The 18,314-nt window shown below is 40.7% G+C and overlaps 1 protein-coding gene across 7 annotated transcripts in view; it reads left to right on the top strand.

Annotated features, from left to right (window-relative positions):
- The window catches only part of wdpcp (WD repeat containing planar cell polarity effector), an 84,253-nt gene that overhangs the window by 16,444 nt on the left and 49,495 nt on the right, over nucleotides 1-18,314 (top strand). For 4 of the 7 annotated variants that reach the window (XR_013901054.1, XM_026189709.2, XM_026189710.2 and 1 more), the window contains exons 1-7: nucleotides 7,402-7,484; nucleotides 9,954-10,121; nucleotides 10,566-10,610; nucleotides 12,134-12,194; nucleotides 14,149-14,199; nucleotides 17,083-17,153; nucleotides 18,093-18,152. Coding sequence is in view for 5 of the 7 variants with exons in the window: in XM_026189709.2 (XP_026045494.2) it covers nucleotides 10,032-10,121; nucleotides 10,566-10,610; nucleotides 12,134-12,194; nucleotides 14,149-14,199; nucleotides 17,083-17,153; nucleotides 18,093-18,152 (378 nt within the window). In the remaining 2 variants the exon portion in view is untranslated. Of the gene's footprint in view, nucleotides 1-7,399; nucleotides 7,485-9,953; nucleotides 10,122-10,565; nucleotides 10,611-12,133; nucleotides 12,195-14,148; nucleotides 14,200-17,082; nucleotides 17,154-18,092; nucleotides 18,153-18,314 lie in introns of those variants that run through there. The other 3 variants (XM_026189711.2, XM_026189712.2, XM_080288057.1) reach the window with 2 other exon arrangements.

Below are 18,314 nucleotides of genomic sequence, written 5' to 3' on the forward strand. Positions count from 1 at the left end.
GAAATGTTGGGGAGGTAATTTAGCCATTTAAATCAGCTGTGATGAATCAAGGACACATCTAAAACCTGCAGGACACCGGCTCTTGAGGCCTGGAGTTTGCCACCCCTGGTATAGACTGTCAACCTGTCCAGGGTGTACCTCTCCTTTCGCCCTTTGACAGCAGGGATAGGCTCGGTTGGGAGCTGCTATCATAGCGACTTTTCATAAAAGTTTGCACAAGACTCGTCCATCATCTTATCTCCATCCCTTCTGTATATGGGCATGTAATAGTGTGTACATTCGAGCTCTTTGACTGCTTGCATTCTTTGTTTTGTGCTCATTGTTATCATTATTATATAAACACATTGGTTTCAAATTCTGCCCTCCTTCCTTTACTTTGGTACAACACTGAGAGCTTGAGGCCTTGCACCTCAAGGGTATGGTGAAGATAAGAGCTCATGTGAGTCTTTGTGCATCCTTTCATATGTATGCAAATATATGCATGTGTACATTTCCTTAGGAATCAAAAGATAGGAGAATATGCGCCAACCATAATATATATCCCTTTCCATGCATACGCATGTTCTGGAGTGCTGTGTGAGTTCACGTATCAGAAATTTGAGAGATTGGAGTGTACACAACGTAGGACTGATCTGAGTGCCTGAGTGTGTCCGCTGAATACATGAGTGCGGGTGTCGATGCAGTCAGTGACTGAGACTTGACAGAAACTCTGACCTTAGGTTTGAAAATACTGTATTTACACACTGCCCCACTACCCCAACTATCTTTCTCTGGGTGTGTACCTTTTGCTCTGTCTTTGTATGTTCTTCATGTTTGCCAAGTTTCTCTCCAAGAGCCTAAACAAAACAAGCCAGCAGCTGAGGGTGTATGTAGGAGATAAAACTTGTGGGGGAAAAAAAGTCATAAAATTTGAAACAGTGTCCTTTGAGAGCGACAAGACAAAGAATGAGGTGAGTCAAAATTGCCAGGAAGAGAGTGAACGCTTGCAGACAGGGTCAGAAAGCTTAATGCATTTCTAATAGGAGGTACCTCGGAAAAACTAGACTAGAAAGTGTGGGGGGAAAAAGATAAAAGACAAGGGACAAGTAGGTAGAGGGATGATAAGTGAAGGTACATGAGGAAAACAGGAGGGGGAAAGTGACAGACAAATTCGCACAGAGCCAGGTAGGTGAGAAGGGAACTGCGGTATGTGTGTGATGTTTAGTGAAGGTTTGTGTGTGTGTGTGTTGTAGGGCAGCGGAATGAGGCAAGGCTGTGATGGCCTTGTGTCAGTCACCCCATGGCAGCTCTTTAACCCCGTAATTTATCACATCAGTCTTCTTGCAATGATGGGGCCAGTGCACCGGGTGACAGAAATGCCTCTGGCATTTTCATCTGTCAGTTAGAAAGAAGCTTGGGGGAGAAGAAAACAAGAGTACACACCTGTAGGAGAGGATTCTTGAGATGTTATGTCACAAAACGAAGGCAGGCTTACCGACTGAGTCTCATTCTGATTGCAGTGGCTTGAGATCTGGACCACAACCTTAATAGACCCTCGATTTATTGCAAAGTTTTAACATCTCTTGTGAATATAGACAGTCTAGAAATAGACATGGCTACTGAATTCCTGTTATGAGACCTTGAGCATTTTGTGTAACATTTTTGTGTTGTGAAACCAGATTTAATAAGCAAGCAGTGGCTCAAACTGTGAATCTGGACGCTCATACATTGGTTAATCCTTCTTCCTGGCTCTTAACACTTACCATAATTTACAAAATGAGCTTCACGTTTTATTTAAAATCACACTAGCAATTAAACCCATAAGGTTGTCAGGAAACTTTACTAAGGGAGCAAGGGAGGTGAGGGTTGTTGCCATGAACTTCTCTACAACAGAACTTCATGCCATTTTGGTGCAACCACCAAAGGTTCACCTCCGCTGACCATTAAAAAGAATGCAGCTTTAAAGCAACGCAGGTTAGTGAGGTTAATTATTGTAATTGTAAACAAGAAGTTAAGAAAATTGCCCCACAAAAAAATTGAGATCTTTCCACATGCATGGAGGTCAATATGTGTTTTTTGTTTGTTGGATCCTTTGTTGGATGTTTGGTGTCATCCAAAGAAATGTGTTTTCCTCCAAAAGAATACCAGGATTACAATAAAAAAATGTTAATGTTTTATTTAAGAAGAGTTTCATTTCCTCAGGCGTAGGATACAGTTTTGTTAATCAAATAACAACAACAGTCTATAAGTAAGGTCACACACACACTCATTGATTTAACTATAAGGTACATTTTGATCCAGAAAACCTATAACATCTTCTAAAGTGCTCAAAACCACCTTTTAGGTCGCTGCTACTAGTGTTCCAGGACTTAATTTTGCCATTACATACAAACAGACTCACAAGGTTAAAACACTCTCAGCCATGCCGATGTGTCTGTCACAGACACATGCACACATATCGAAGTACACACTTACAAAGACACTTTCGGTCTCTCTGTCTCTCACACACACATAACTGTTCATACACTCAGTAACCACCCAGAGGGGACAGTGAAAGTAGAGAAGAGATGCAGAGAGCAGGCAAGGTCGTAGTTCCTGTGGACTGTCTTTGAAAGGGGAGTCGTATGTTTTCCCTCCCCACCCTTTGATGTTAAAGCAGTCTCTTTACTAGTGTAAAGATGGGGTACAATAACCTAGACCCCCTCCAACCCCTCACCTAGCGCCTCTGTACACCCCCACAAAGCTCTGCAGGGGGACAGGTAACCCACAGCAACCCCAGCCAGAAACCAGAATGTGTGTGGCAGCTGTCCAGGACCTGGGCAGTACTGTGCGAGTGTGTGTGCGTGCACTTGTTTGTCTATGTACTATATGTATGCAAATGTTGAAGTCTTTAGGTGCACCAGTCACTGTAACAAACAAACAAGGAAACTTCATGCAGAGTAATGCATTGATTTAGCATTTGATATTTAAAAAGCACAAATGGTTCTGTTTAATAATTTTTCAATATTTTGTCATCAAATTATGCCATCATGAAACAAAAATTCAAATGATTTTCTAACATAGATGAATTAAGCAAAGCACTACACTTTAAATAACCAAATTAAAATATGATGCGCATAGTAAACATTTATACGGAACTCAGTCATTGACTTGTTTTAATGACCAGAACTTTAATAATAAACAAAAGCGAATAGACTTTTTTTTTTAAATCATTTTGCTTTTTTCTTTTTTTTATCAAGCTCTTCTCTCAAACCTTTATTTGATTTATTTGATTTAATGTCAAACAGTATTTTCATAGACCAGCCTTTAAGGTGTCGTGGATAAATGCAACAAAATAAAATGTTACAACCAAGACAAAAACTGGTGTTTTATAAATATAATAATAAACACGAATTCGTTTGTGTAACTTTATTAGCAGCGTCTTCCTGAAATGCGCCAACAACATTGAGAGTAACATCCTCCTCTCTGCCCCTTAATGCACTCTGGTCGCTATGGTAATGCGTAAATATTTCTTTCAAAATAAGACGCACAACTACAACATGGGAAAAGACCCAGGGAAACCAAGTTAACGATAAAAACCCTGAAAACCATAAATTTCACACCGGAGCTTAAACTCTCACGGCCCGGTACCAAACGACTCAGGGAACGGTACCGGTCCATGGCCCGGGGGTTGGGGACCGCTGTACTATACTGCTTTGGGTGACATCCTATTCTTAATAGGATGTCCACTCAGCCTTTGGAGCTATTACAGCTTCAAACATTCTGGGAAGGCTTTCCAGAAGGTTTTGAAATGTGTTTATGGGAATTTTTGATCATTCTTTCAGAACCACATCTGTGAAGTCAGACACTGATGTTGGATGAGAAGACACAAAGTTGTCCAAAATGTCTTGGTATGCTGAAACCTTAAGATTTTATTTCACTGGATCTAAGGGACTGAGCCTAACTTGTAAAAAAAAAAAAAACCCAAAATCACACAGTGGTTCTTGAGCTAGTCTGAACATCACATGAAGTTTGGAGGTCTGTAGTGATTGACTCTGCAGAAAGTTGGAGACCCCTGCGCACTATGTGTCTCACCATCCTCTGACCCACTCTCTGATTTTACGAGGCCTGCCACGTCATGGCTGAGTTGCTGTCGTTCCTAATCACTTCTACTTCTACTTCAGTTGACTTTGGATTATTTAGTAGTGAGAAAGAGTCATGACTGTACTTGTTGCACAGGTGGGATCCTGTCACCACACTGGAATTCACTGAACTCCTAAGAACGACTCATTCTTTCACAAATGTTTGTAGAAGCAGTCTGCATGCCTATGTGCTTGATTTTATACACCTGTGCCCAAAGAAGTGATTTGAGCACTTGAACTTAGTATTTGAATGGGTGATTGAATACTTTTGGCAATGCAGTATATGTCTCCTCATATACCTAGTGTGAACGATCTCACCCTCAGTTGCTTTATCCTGCCCAACTGCTCAGATACATATGTGACCACAGGGCTAATTTTTGTCCAGTACAAACTCCCCTATTTGTGCTCTCATTTTCTGTATCCCCATCAGTCTCCTTGTTTCCTCTATTTCCAGAGACCCAGACATCTCCTCAAAACAGAACCTTTAGGCTAGCCAGACTGGCAATAACAGAATGAAAGCTGTCTGAAATTAGGTTTTCAGTCCAAAAGAGCTGACTTCCTCTTAAGAAAAAAAAAGCTGGTTAGGGGAGGATGAAAGAATCCTCTTATGTCAGTAAACTCGTTTCACCATCACCACTGTGCCATGCTAGCCCTGTGTTATCTACGTGTATTTTTGTTGGAACTTGTAGTTTTGGGAGTTGAGTGGCAAAATGGGATTTTTTTTTTCTCCCCACACCAAGAGGACCAAGAGGGCAAAGATAAGAGAGAGTCCCCTCTCAGCATTAACTACAGAAAATAAGAGAGAGGGAAAGGCGGAGAGCATTAACTGCACAGATAGAGGAGTTAATGGCTAACACAGCAATGCTGTGAAACATACAAACTATACAGAGATCCTGCACTGTCCTGTGAGGAGCATCAACATTTATCTGTGGGCTAATCTGAGTTCATCCCTGGTTGGATTTTAGTCTCATAGATTGGGGCAGTAGTACATGTAATCAAATCTCTCCTAGGCTTTTTAATAAGTGCATATTTAACTCTCCTCAATTTTATTTTATTTACTTAACATCAGTTCACAACAACAGTCACTTCAGGGTGCTTCATATCTTATGTAAAAACCCTACAATATGACATGTAAAGCAGGATTTTGTCCAGGCTCAAAATGGAATTTTTGTGAGCACAAATGTTCACACATAAGCACATTTGGTCTGCATATATTTAAAGCAATGAGTCTGTGTTACCTTACTTAACAGAGGTCCATGCATATTCCTTTTATTCTTGGCAATTTGATTAAAAATGTATTTTATGCTTGAGTAAATTAAACCCCCACTCAAACAGAGCTGGTGGAGAAATATTTTTATTGCAGTTCTGGTAATTTTCCTTTGCGGGAGAAAACCAAAGCCTCACTGTCTAGATAAATATTAGTCCTCATTTCAGCTGAGTGCATTTATATCATTTATGTTTCCATTAGTTTATTCTTTGCTTTGCTCTCAGCCTGACTATGTGCATCTCCGTTCCTTAAGTTTAGGACAGTATGCAGCGTTACAAGAAGCATAAAGAGCATGAGAGTGAACAATCAATAGGGAGTAACTAACAGGGAAAGCTTTTCATTTGTGCCTTTCAGACATTTCAACTCCCTTGATGGCAACAACTAATAACTGCGACCCTCAGAGCAGTAGTGATAGCACTTGTGATTTTATTATTCCGCTGAGAAATGTTTTTTTTATTTATTTCCGAAACATCACAGCAGTTTGGTTATTGTTTATACAGTCTGACTAAAAACCAGTCAACAACAGTAGTACAGGGGGACACCAAACAAAGGGCATGAGAAGACAGCCACAGCTCAACCCTTTAAGGAAGCAATGGAAACTGCCTGGAGAATAAAGTGTGTAATAAAGAAGGAAAGCAGAGGCTGTGAATCTGGAATGCTGACTGGTTTGTCTGAGCTGTCAGCCCCAAAGTGTTCGTCCTTCACTACACAACAGTGATGTGTGAATGAATGCGCAAGCATCACCGCTTGTGACCTTGTTTCGGTGTCAGTCTGAGTTCATGCACACGTCTGTCTTTTTGGTATGTTCATATTAATTAGTTGCAGTTATTCCATCTTACCAGTACTTCAGGTGTAGCAGGAAGGTTTGCCTCCAGAAGAGTTTTGTCCTGCATGCAGGTATTTGTCATGTGTTTTTTAAATAACACCTTGCCATTACTCCTACTCCTGATAATCGACTACTAGCACTCATACCACTAATACAGACATAATAGGAAAATCTGATTACACTGTTACATTTCCTATTTTTAAATGTTAATCTGGCTGCAGTGCTGTGCCATACTCTGATTATATGTTGATCTTGATAATATTTTTGTGTGACACCACTGAAAGTTTTTTTTCTCTCTACTTTTGTCTTGGCATACTGTATTATCTGAATTAAACTTCACAAGCACATTGCAAGCCTACCAGGGCCCCACTGGGCCTGTGTGCCAGGATGCACTTATGCCACAGCCATTCGTCCATCTGTCCACAATTAAAAAGAATCACTTCTCCTCCTACAACATTTTCAGAATTTAATCAGACAAGTGCACATTGATCACCTAATGAGTCTTCACGTGTGTTCAAGGTCAAGCTTACAGGCACTTTTCTACTTTCACAAGAATTGCACCACCTCCTAGAGTATTGTACAGATTTTAGTGGAATTTGGCCACATTGATCATGTAATTAGTTTTCACTTACACTGAGTTTAAGGTCAAGATTACATTTGTTTTTTCTGAGCAATAACCTGGGGTTTGTGAGTGATCGTGAGCAGGGTAAGGTACTGCATCACTCATGTTCTGGTTAGTCAGTGCAGGTATTTGTTAATGCATCTTATTCGCTGTTCTACTAATTAATATGGGCTAAATCATTCATTGCTTCATCTAAATGCAGTGCTAGATTGCTGGTATAACGGTGCGCTTGAATTGAGAAAAAAAAAAAACAAACCCAAAAACTCCTGTATCTCTTTTCTCCTGTATGCATATTCTACCACCCACTCCACCCACTGCTTCATGTCCTTCCCTCTTTTATTTTTCACTATCAGTAATAAAAACTTTGAAAAGGAAAAGGACACCACCTCATCTCTGGTTGTCATTAAAGTGTATGCATTTGTATTTGTAGGCCCGTGTCCCTACATGCAATGCTTCGCTTGACCCTTTGACATAAATGGCCCTGTCTATTATGTCTCCTCATTAAGATATTTATCTGTGGTCGTGTTTGGTCTGCCCCTTCTTCGTCTTCATTTGTTCTTTCTCTCACTTGTCCCTCTCCTCAGACTTGGGTTACGCACCTCCATCAGATGGCGTTCTGCCTGGCTGAGCTGCACTTGTGGTCCACTAAGGGCTCACTTCAAGTTAAAGGTACAACTTATCAACATGTTCAATCTCCCTCCCCTCTCTCCTGGATTCCCTCCTTTCCTCTTTCTCCCTCTGCCTTGTTCTGGCTCTTTCTGTCATCACTCACTTTGTTGATGCACTTTCTAAGTACTTAGATCTACTTTTGCAATCTGACTTTCACTTCACATCATTTTTCAACGAATCTGTTTGCACTTTCTCCTGATTTCAGTGTTTATTGCATCATACCTTAAATTCTTTATATTGTTTTTACCTTTTTTGAACACAAGCAGTTACAGAAACCAGGAAGACATCCATGTGTTGGCCAAGGATTCCAGATTTGTTGACAAGGAAAGATTTAATATCTTATCCACTTTCTAGCCTCCCTTCTTCCTATTTTGCTAAAATGCCTTTCCCACTACAAGGTCGCTAGTTTAAAAATACAAATAAATGAAACAAAAGCTAACTAAAAAGAGTCATCTGGCTTTGAGAAGCTTTTTCCAAACAGTGCTGTACAAGACCTGAAAACTATTGACATTGAGAAACTGCCTTGTTGGGCCAAGTGTGGTCTAAGTTTTACTTTTCTGGTAGTTTTTGTGAGGTACCCTACTCTTCACCTATCAGTCCATCTCGTTTCTCCATTTTCTTGTTTTCTCTTCCCTTCCTTTCTGTCTTGTCTTTCACAGTCTGCTGAGCTTCAGGCGAAGATAGTGTCTCTCTGAGGCTGTGTGTGTGTGTGTGTGTGTGTGTGTGTGTGTATCAGCCTATGTGTACACACAGAGGTACGGGAGGGTGTTTATCATAGGTGACAGTGACATATCCTTATTTGTTTGTTATTTTTTTCTCCCCGCTGTGTGTGTTTTCTGCTATCTGAGAAAACGTGGATAGATCCATCTGAGGGAAGAGACCTGGTCGCTGAGGTGTGACGCTCCCTATCACCACCTTTCTTACATCATATACGCCTACCTCAGAAACAAAAGTATAGAACTTAGAAAAGCAGTACAGTGCTGTGAAATGCTGTGTGTGTGTATGTGTTCTGCATGTGCTAATCACATTTTTAATAACCGCTGACAGCATTGCACAGCTCGACTACTTTTGCACAGGGGGACCTCAACAGAAGTCAACAGATTTTAAATAAGGATGCTGATTTGATCTAGAGACTGCCACATGAGGACATCAACACAGAATTAATTGGGGTTTGTGTCCTTATGTGGAAAAACCGAGAATTTTGCATAACAAACAATTCCCGTATGAAGCCTTTTAATTCCTTAATTGTAGACAAAAAAGGAAGCAAGCTTACAATCTTTCTGTTACTTGTGCTTCATTGCTGCTTGGGAACCAAAAGGCCTGATTTTGATTTCCGTGTGTCCGTAATTATTTCTTGTGTTGGTGCATCAAGTGGTGCTAATCACAAAGTCGTCATGTCCTGATGTTTTTTTACGAGGTGTCAGCGGGTTGACACCTCGGGTTGAAAGAAATAGAATGAAATAGAAGATAGGACTTTTTTTTACCCTCCTGTGTCCCCGGTCTTTGTTGTGGTCAGTTTTGTTTTTTTAGGGGCAGAAATATTTGTCTCTGTAGTTTTTTCACTTCTTTCTTTCCCTCACATCAATTCCAATAGTTTTAGCAGTCTCCCTCCAGGAATTTGCTGACTTTTGTAAGTCCTTATACTGATGCTATGATTATTATCCTTTATACTGAGGCAATGATTGTTGTTCTGTCACTGATAAATTAAACAGCTGTGGCAAAAAAGTGCTGAACAGGCAAACCATAACAGTTGCAGCCTGCATAGACCCGACATGTAGTTACTTTTCTCTGATTTTGTACGCTAACCATTATTTGACATTTTGCCCACTTAAGCAGGATACTATTAAATTATACGATTACAGGATATAATTAAAAGTAAGGTAAAATGTGGTGATCGACTTTGAACAACTCGAACTTTAATAATGTGTTCGTCTGGATATGCGACAGGACTTCAGGTGTCTCTTGGTAAACAAATCTTTCCTTGCATCATCTGTGTTAAATATGTGCTGTAGGTGTGCAATAATGTCTTCCGAAACCCTACGCTGTAACTTGTGCCACTGTGCACATTGCATAAATGCGTCTGCAATGACTGTGATTGGTGTATTTAGTAAGATTTTCTCCTGTGCATTTATAGCGACTACATTTTTTGCTATACTTGGATAAAATGCAAAAGTATAAATCATGAATTTCCCGTGACACAAATGGATCACGAAAGGTTTTTCTTTCAAAACACAGATCCACGTGATTTGAGGACATCTTAGTCATTGTTTAATCTAGATCATATTATGTCTGTCAGAAAGCAACCCTAAACTGTTACTTAAGGCTGTGGGTTTTCAGTGAGAGGCATTTGCAAGACTGAATCTTTCCTAATTTTTAAAACCAAGCAATTTTTGCATATGTTTCCCATACGGTATGTGTGGTATATGTGTTTGTTTGTCTGTCTGTATGTGTTTGTGTGTCTGCCATCAGCCCTCCTGTTGTATTAGTGTGACCTGGCCTCAGGAGCAGCAGCAGAGGCAGCAAGAGTAGTGGAGCGATAAAGAAACGATGTGTTGTGCGAATCTGAAGCTGGCTGCTTATGGTTTTGGGGCCTGCAGGAATAACTCTCACAGAAAAAGTCTCAGCTCAGCAGTTTGTGTGCGTATGTGTGTATATTTATCTGTGCGCATATATGTGGGTGTGTGTGTGTTTTTGTGCTTGTTGCATGCCCTGTGTATGTCGGTCATACGTTTCTGTAGCTGTCCACAGACTCTTTATCTGCTTTTTTTAAATGTATATGTTGCATGTGTGTAAATCAGTGTTTGTCCCTTAGGTGGGATGGGTGAAGGCACACTCCTGTCTTTACTAATACCCCTCAGCCCCCCTTCTATATTGGCTCGGACCCCCCCCAGCCCACCCTACCACCTCCTCCTTCTCCCTCACAGGGTCTTATCTAAACTGTGGTGCTGGCAGACGGGACAGGCCACTGGCTGATAGCGATTGTTTATCCCACGGTGCGAAATTGCTGATCTGTCTTCTGCTTTTCCCTGACAGCTAGATGTTCATCTCTCTCGCTCTCTTTCTCCCTCTCTTGCCCCACAGATACAGATATTGGCACCTATCAGTACTACGATAAAGGAGAGCCAGGTAAATAGTGTTTATATTGGATGTCTGTTTGTGTTTAAGATAAGTTGCATTTGCCTTGTTTTTGGGACGTATGCGATTTCCTTATATATAAAGAAGGGCTTTTTGCTGCCTCCTGACACACAGATTATTGGCCCTGCGTATTTTGGTGTCCTACACACATTGACTTGTCCACATAGAGGCTATTAGTATGTAGGATTTACACCCTAAAACCTTATATACACATGCACATACTGCTCACACACGAAAATTATATTAGGCCTCCTTGGTTCTATCTCTTACACTGCCTGTGTTCCTGTTGACCCGGGGTCCTGCCACATAGCGATAGGAAAACTAAGCTGTTGACTTTCTCCTGGATCACATAGCAAGAGGCCCCATGCAGTCCAGCTTCATATTGCCTCAGGCCAGGAGGCTTCCCTTACCATCAGGAAGTGCTCAAATCGCTCTCCCACCGTCTTTGCTGCCTGGGGACGTTCTCCCTTATCCTTCAGGTTTCTCCCCCTTTTTTCCCACATGAGTGGAAACTCTCTTTTGAGAGGATGGGCTACTATATTATCACTAACAAGCTTGTTTAGCAAACTGCATCCATAAACTACTGGGGAACAGTTAATAGATAGCTGAATAGTGCCAAGTAAAATACATTTAATACAAATAAAACACTAGAATTATACTGAATCTTCTTGGAGAGTCTTTTAAAACATTTAACCAAACAACAAATGCTGTTATTTCAAAAGGCACCACTGACACTGTTCCACGTCCAAGTGAAGCCAACAAAAGATTGCTGGTTCAATTCCAGTCAGAGACCTAAATCCCTTTAGGGGTTGTGTCAGGAGGGGCATGCGGTGTAAACCTCTGCCACATCAAACATGTGAAGCTACAATTTGTGATAAATGAGCTGCCCACGTAGCACTATAAAGTACTGCAGTTACACATGTTTCAATATGTAAAGTACAGTGACACACTTATATGGCTGAACTTTTAACATCACTCAGGCACAACAATAAAACCACTATCAAAGTGAAAATTCACTATGCTGCTGGGAAATCCTAGGGTTTTTTAGCACCTCGTCATGGGACATGAAGCATTCCCAGCTGGTCCCTGTGCCCCCGTTTATTATAAAAGAAAATGATCAGGAGCAATCTGACAGACAGGTAGACTTGCCTTCCAAACTCCCCAGATTTCTATCCAGTTGGGCATCTACAAGATATGCCAGAACAACCCTGATCTATAGAAGCTCCACGCTGTAACCCACAAGACCCAACAGATCCGCTGCCAGTGTCCCAGTGCCAGACACCACAAGACACCCCCACAGATCCTGGTCCATCCCCTAACAAGTCAAAGCTGTTTTGGTGCCACGAGGAGGACTCACACGATACTACGTAGATTATTTTAATGTTTTAGCTGATAAGTTTTTTTCTTTTTTGTTTTGTTGTTTTAGCCCAAGAGTCTATCTTACCCTGAGATTTGTCAGCTTATATAAAAGAATTGACATGTTTTTAATTCTGTAGGTTTTGCTTCATTTTCAGTGGAAAATATCAGGACTTGTCTTATCTGAAGACATTTCAATATTTTCATCTGCTGCAATTGGTGAGATGTTTTTGGCAAAACTACTGTACTTTTTTTTTTAAAACGACTGCTCACATTTTTATGTTTGACTGCTTGGAAGTAATGCAAAGATCTGATCGAACTTGAAATTAATATTACTAATTATATAATGAATATTACTTTATAACCACAATAATTTAGACACTTGGGTTTTTATGCATCTAACAAAGGTTAATTGATATTAGCCTTAGCATTCATGTGGCTTTTTAAGTTTTAAGTTTGATTTGTTTGGGTGAACCAAAATCTAAAATCTGGGACCATCCTCTTTCACCTTACACACAGTGGTTTGGTTTGGTACATATTTTAAATGGAACGGGTTTAACTAATCGTATCTTCCGGTGTAGTGTAGATATAGACCTAAATATCTTTGTTTCATCAGTTCTGTAACATTCCTGTAATCTGTCGCAGTCTCACACTATATGTTTCAGCGCCTTTGTCATGGATTTCCTTTGCTTTGTCATAGTTTTCTGTTTTGTTCTTATTTTGTGTACAGTAAGTCTCCCTGTCTCGTCTCTCCTCTCCGTCTTCCTTTCGCTCTCATCAGGAGGTTTTCTCCCTTCTCTCTCATCTGAGAAGCTGCCTTCTCTTTCATTCCAATCTTCAGTGTAGAGACGATGCTCTTGCTCCAAATCCTTTCATTTGGAGGATTACTAAAGTGTGGCTTGATATCAGAGTGGAGGGAGGAGTGGGGAAGCCGTGGGAGGAGGAGGGAGGGGAGAATCACAATCCAAAAGTATCACAACATTTTCACACAGCGGTGTAACGATAGCTTGGGTCATGATTCGATTTCATATACAATAGATTACATTGGATTACAATAGAATTTGAATGTTTTCTTTTCTCTGTGGCATTCAGCTTATATAAATAAGAGAAACTTTGTATGCAAAACTTTAAAAAACTGCATAACAATGATCTCCATAATGAGGTGGCATGTTTTGAAATGTAAAGATCCCTACAGGCCTGTAGTATTACAAAGCCTCTATAAAAATGGGTTTTGATTTTTGATGTTTCTCTTCAACACTGAATGTTCATATTAGACCAAATAAGCAACGTTCAAGTTGAAAACAACTTAAAGCATTTTTTGGTATGCAGAAATTGCTTTATTAGAATTATGTGGGTATGGTTGGATTAATTTTGATTGGTGGTGACCAAAAAAGTCCTCAGATTTTCAGTAACAGTATGCAATATCACCTTTTGTACCATGTGTTTATGCAGGACCTCGTCACTTATAGGTACAAAGCTGAGAAAAGCAACATTTTCTACTTTGCATGTGTGTAAAGTTTTTTGGGGTTTTTTTTTAGTTTTTTTAGTTTTTTGGTCATTTAAGCAAAATTCACATGTTTTGTTTTGGGTTTTTTTTTTTTTAAACACATTGTAAAAAAATTAATCTTTGTATATCGGTAAGACTTCAATGATTGGTTGGTCACTCTAGCCACGAGCATCATTAAAATCAGATTTTGTGTCTAGTTGTTTGTGTTTACCTTTGTTGCTTCCACCTGTCCCCACTAGAGGGAGACCCAAGCTCACTGGAGCAGCTCTGGGGGTCCCCAGCAGCCAGCCCCCCCTCTCCACGCTCCACAGCCCCAGAGCAGGTGCCCATGTCTGGGCCTGTCTGGCCCTTCACCCCCTTATCTGATTAATACTACTAATCCTGGAGGTGTTCCTGCCTGCCAGAGAGGCGGGCCACCAGACTGGCCACTGTCTTGCTCAGGGCAGCCAGGCCGTAAGGCATGGTTGTGGGTTGTACTTTGCCAACATGACCCCTTGGAGCTAAGGGGATGTTTGAGCTCCAGCTTAGTTTTCTTTTTCTGTCTACATCATATAATAAAACTAGATAGCATATTTAAATAATCCCAAATATTGTCCTTTTTTGTATTTTCTATATATTCCAATAATTCTAATAAATCCCTTAATATGGCTTCTTTATTGTTCCCAGCCATTTCCCTGGATCATCACTACTACAATGACAAACTCCAGTTCTGTGAAGGTAAGTTTTCCAGCAGTTTCCAAAGAGTGATTGTCACAATTGTGTCTTTCTTTGAGCTCTGGTCATCTCGCCATTGGATGACCATCCTTCAGAAATCACTGCAATACTCAGTCAGCTGTCCTGTTTTCCTCTTTTCGCTCTCTCCCACCCTCTCTTCCCTCACACTCGCGCTGCTTTTCACCCAGTGGTGGAATACAAACACCCTTATCAGGAGACGAACACTCATCCCCCTGCCCTCTTCTCCCTCCCCTCGCTCTCCTGCCCCCTCCTGCACTCACCCTCCACATTCTCATTTGCATGTATCTGTTTACCTCTTCTTCCCACTTATTCTTAATAGAGAAACCCCACTCCTTAATGGTTCGTTTCTATAAAGATGAAAAGAGAGGCTGTAAAATACACAGATAGGCAAGTGATTGCACCACATTGGAAACACCACTCCTTCATTTCCTTTTTTTCCCCCCACTGAACTTCATGTATATGTGTGGGCAGAAGCACAAATTCAATTAACTGTTTTTTTTTTTCATTCTATATGCTTCTTTCCCTCTGTTTAACCACTAGAGATGGAGGGGGGAGAAATGGAGGGCTGGAAAATTAAAATAAGGGGGGCCTTGGTGTGGTACTGGTTGAGATATGTTCTGCTAAATGTGAGCTTGCATTTAGGAGATAACTTGTATAAGAGCACCAGAAGTCCTTGATTCTCCTCAAGTATCGGTTTGTGTGCTTTAAAGGGACATTTTGCTTTCAGTAGAATATTTTTGCTTTATAAAGTAAAGTGTAAACAACTCACATACCTGCTGGTACTCCGTTGGTTGTACCATTAATTTATAGATAAGGAGATATGTCTTTTAAATGTCTCACATTTTTGTTAATAGCTCCAATCAGGGTGCCTGTCAATAACAGTCAATTAAACTTGAACTTTATTAAGTACTGTGTGGTGCATGTGTTAGTGTTATTTCGATAATATGATAAAGATGAAAATGATGTATATAATGCTTAAAAAATTGGAAAATATGCAGGTGAGGTGAAGGCAGTGGCGCAAATCAAAAGATACATCTATTCATTCATTTTCTTCCACTTATCCAATTCAGTAGTAGCAGTTTTAGTGTTGGGGGCACATATGACTCATGAGATAGAACTGCTCATCTACTAGGTTGGTGGTTTCATCGCAGACTCCATATGTTGGAAGCGAATCACAAATTGACCCCAGTGCATCCGTCAGAGTGTGAGTGTGTGTGAGTAATGGTTAGAAAGCCTTAATTAAAGGTATAGATTAAAAACACTGAACAGTCCTTTTTCCATTTACTTGTTTAGGTTTAGGGAAAAGTTGAAATACTTCTGCTTCTAGTACATGCTTTGACACTCTGGAAGTTACTAATCATTTAAGAAACTTTTTATTTGCAATCATTAAAAAAATGCATAATGTAGTTCTACTAAAAGCTAATTTCTTTATATATCACAATAAACATATATTATAACCTAATCAATTATATCACTGTTAAAAGTACAATGAAGAAATTACCAAAGTTTATTATCAATTTACATTCTTTAATGTATTTTAGGTATTATACAGTGTTACATTTAAGATAAGATGTCATTAGTGCCCTATTTGTATAAAATATGCAAAGTAAATCCAAAAACGCCTAATTAACCAGTTTTATTATTGGCTATCAAGCCAATCTTTTTCAGAGGCTCTTTAAAACCTCTGACTGTTCTTTTCAGTACTGTCATTTCCACCTATGCACTATTGGCTACTTCCTCTTCTGCTCCAATTTCTTAAGTTTACTGGAAGAGAATGGATCAACTCAAAAAGAGAAACTCTTTCAATTAGTGTTTAGAATATATTTAGAATAGAAGTAAGCGTAAGCGTAAGGCTACATTTTTTTGGCCTGTACAATGACGCTGCAGGCAATAATAACATGTAAATCTCCACATAGAAAGGCCTCAACTGACTCAGACCAGGACCCTTCTGGCTGAGTGCTAACCATCAAACATCTGCACCACGGTAAATGCTGTAGAACTACTCAAATGTGTCCACATGTTGTACTTTTCTCCCACTAGATTACTTAGCAGAGCAAATAACTCTGTCTTTAGTTCTTTCAGTGCAGTAGATTACAAACTTCCTGAGGTAAGGTCAGCTTTATTGCCAAAGCTTTCAGTAAGGAGTTCCCCATTGCCTCCTCAAACCATATTTGTGGTTGAATCACGTGGAGGTTCATTTCGCTGTCTGCACTCTTAGCAAAGACAATTATGCTACAATCCTGGAAATCTGATGTTTGAAAAGTGGTAAAGGAATTAGAAAATGGATCACACCTAGAGAAAATTGTATACAAACAAAAAAGGGACCAATTAGAAGGAAATAGACTAAACTGACTGTTCAAATGATTGGTTATTGGTGCAACAGATAAACTAATAAGTCATTACTGATTAAACGACTGGCTATGTGATCATTCCCCGTGTTCCCATGTATGTGTTTGGTGTTTTTTAAAAACTTCTCTTTTTTGTACATCTGTAATGTGCAAACATTAATACACGTGTTTAAAAAAAATCTTAATAGTTATTGGATTTTTCTTTCTGTTTTTGAACTCAGACATTAATTGTTTGTCTTGGAGCAGTGCAGCAACTCTCTCTGCATGCATTCACAAACACAATCACTGGCATGTGGACCGCCTGCCTCATCTACCTACATCTCCTCATTCCACCTGGCCTTCATTCCTCATATCGTCTCTTCTCACACTCAGATCTCTATTAACTTTTATCATTTCCGGGTTTTGGGCGCCACATTCTTCTCAATTCCCATGAGTGGCTTTTTAAAAAATGTCCGTGTCTGTGTTAAAAAGTTAAGTCACATGATCTCCCGGCTTTTCTTGTGTTTTTCCTCTGTAGCTCGAGGCTATTCGTGGACTCCCAGGAACCGCCGACCAGAAAAGCTACGCGATTCGCTGAAGGAGTTGGAGGTACCCGCCTCCTCTTTTCAGTAGCCCCCACCACCAACTTCACCACCACCATCCCTCCTGGATGCCCCCCATCTTCTTCCTCCCTCTGGGGATTTTTGGAGTTTTCCCTTTCCGAAACGGCCGATTGATTAACAAATAGGGGCATTCTCTCTTTTCTCCCTCTCCCTTCACTCTCCCTGTCGTTCCCGTTTGTTCTCCTCTCTCCCTCTTCTCTCTCATCACCTCTCTTTCGGCCGAGCTCTGTCATCGAGGGGGATATTTGAGGGGATCAGGGGCCTGCCTGCAGCCCCCTCATCCCTCCTCTTCCTCCTTCTTCCCCTCGCTCTCCTACCCCCCTCCCTTCTTCCCCTCTGTACTTGTAGCAGTACAGACCTAGCTTTGTTTGGAACCTGTCTGTGGCTGTCACACACACAGATGCACACACACACACTTTCCCCACCCATCCACCTCCCTCCTCTCACCCGTAACCATTGTCTGAAACTAGAAACACCCCAGCTCACCTCCACACCCCACCCTCCGCCTCCTTTTCCATCCCTCTCTCCTCCCATCCAATCACCCCAGCTGGGTTTGGAATGTGGCAGGAATGACTGACCTTACACACACACACACACACACACACACACACACACACACACACACACACACACAGAGTTGTTACCTGCACCCCTTTCTCAACCCTCTTCCACCTCTTCATGAGCAGGAACTGCTGCAGTGACCTCCTGTGGTGGCAGTTGCCTGGTACTGTGTGCTACCAAGACAATTTATGCATTAGAAAGTTAGCGAATTGTGACTCCAGAAACTTACACAGACATATTTTTTGCTGTTTAATTTCCCACTCTGTCTAAAGCACCTGTCTGGTCTCAGCTCACTTTTGTTGCGTTACTTGGTTCAACTCTGTCTCTTTGTCTTTCTCTCCGTTTGTCCATCGTGCTCATTCAGGAACTGTTGCAGACCAACACCTGCATTCACACCAGATGGAGAAACAAGCACTGCTGCCAGGTATACACCCTCCTAAGACCAAGACCTACAGTGTGGAAGTAGAGACACACACACATACACTCAGATATGTCTTTGTGGGTGAAGTTTCAAGAGTTTCTCTTTATTATACTACCGCTTACTAGTTCATCTCAAACAATATCAGTATAATTACAACATGGCATT

This window comes from Astatotilapia calliptera, chromosome 13, assembly GCF_964374335.1.
Source record: "Astatotilapia calliptera chromosome 13, fAstCal68.1, whole genome shotgun sequence".
Lineage (NCBI taxonomy): Eukaryota > Metazoa > Chordata > Actinopteri > Cichliformes > Cichlidae > Astatotilapia > Astatotilapia calliptera.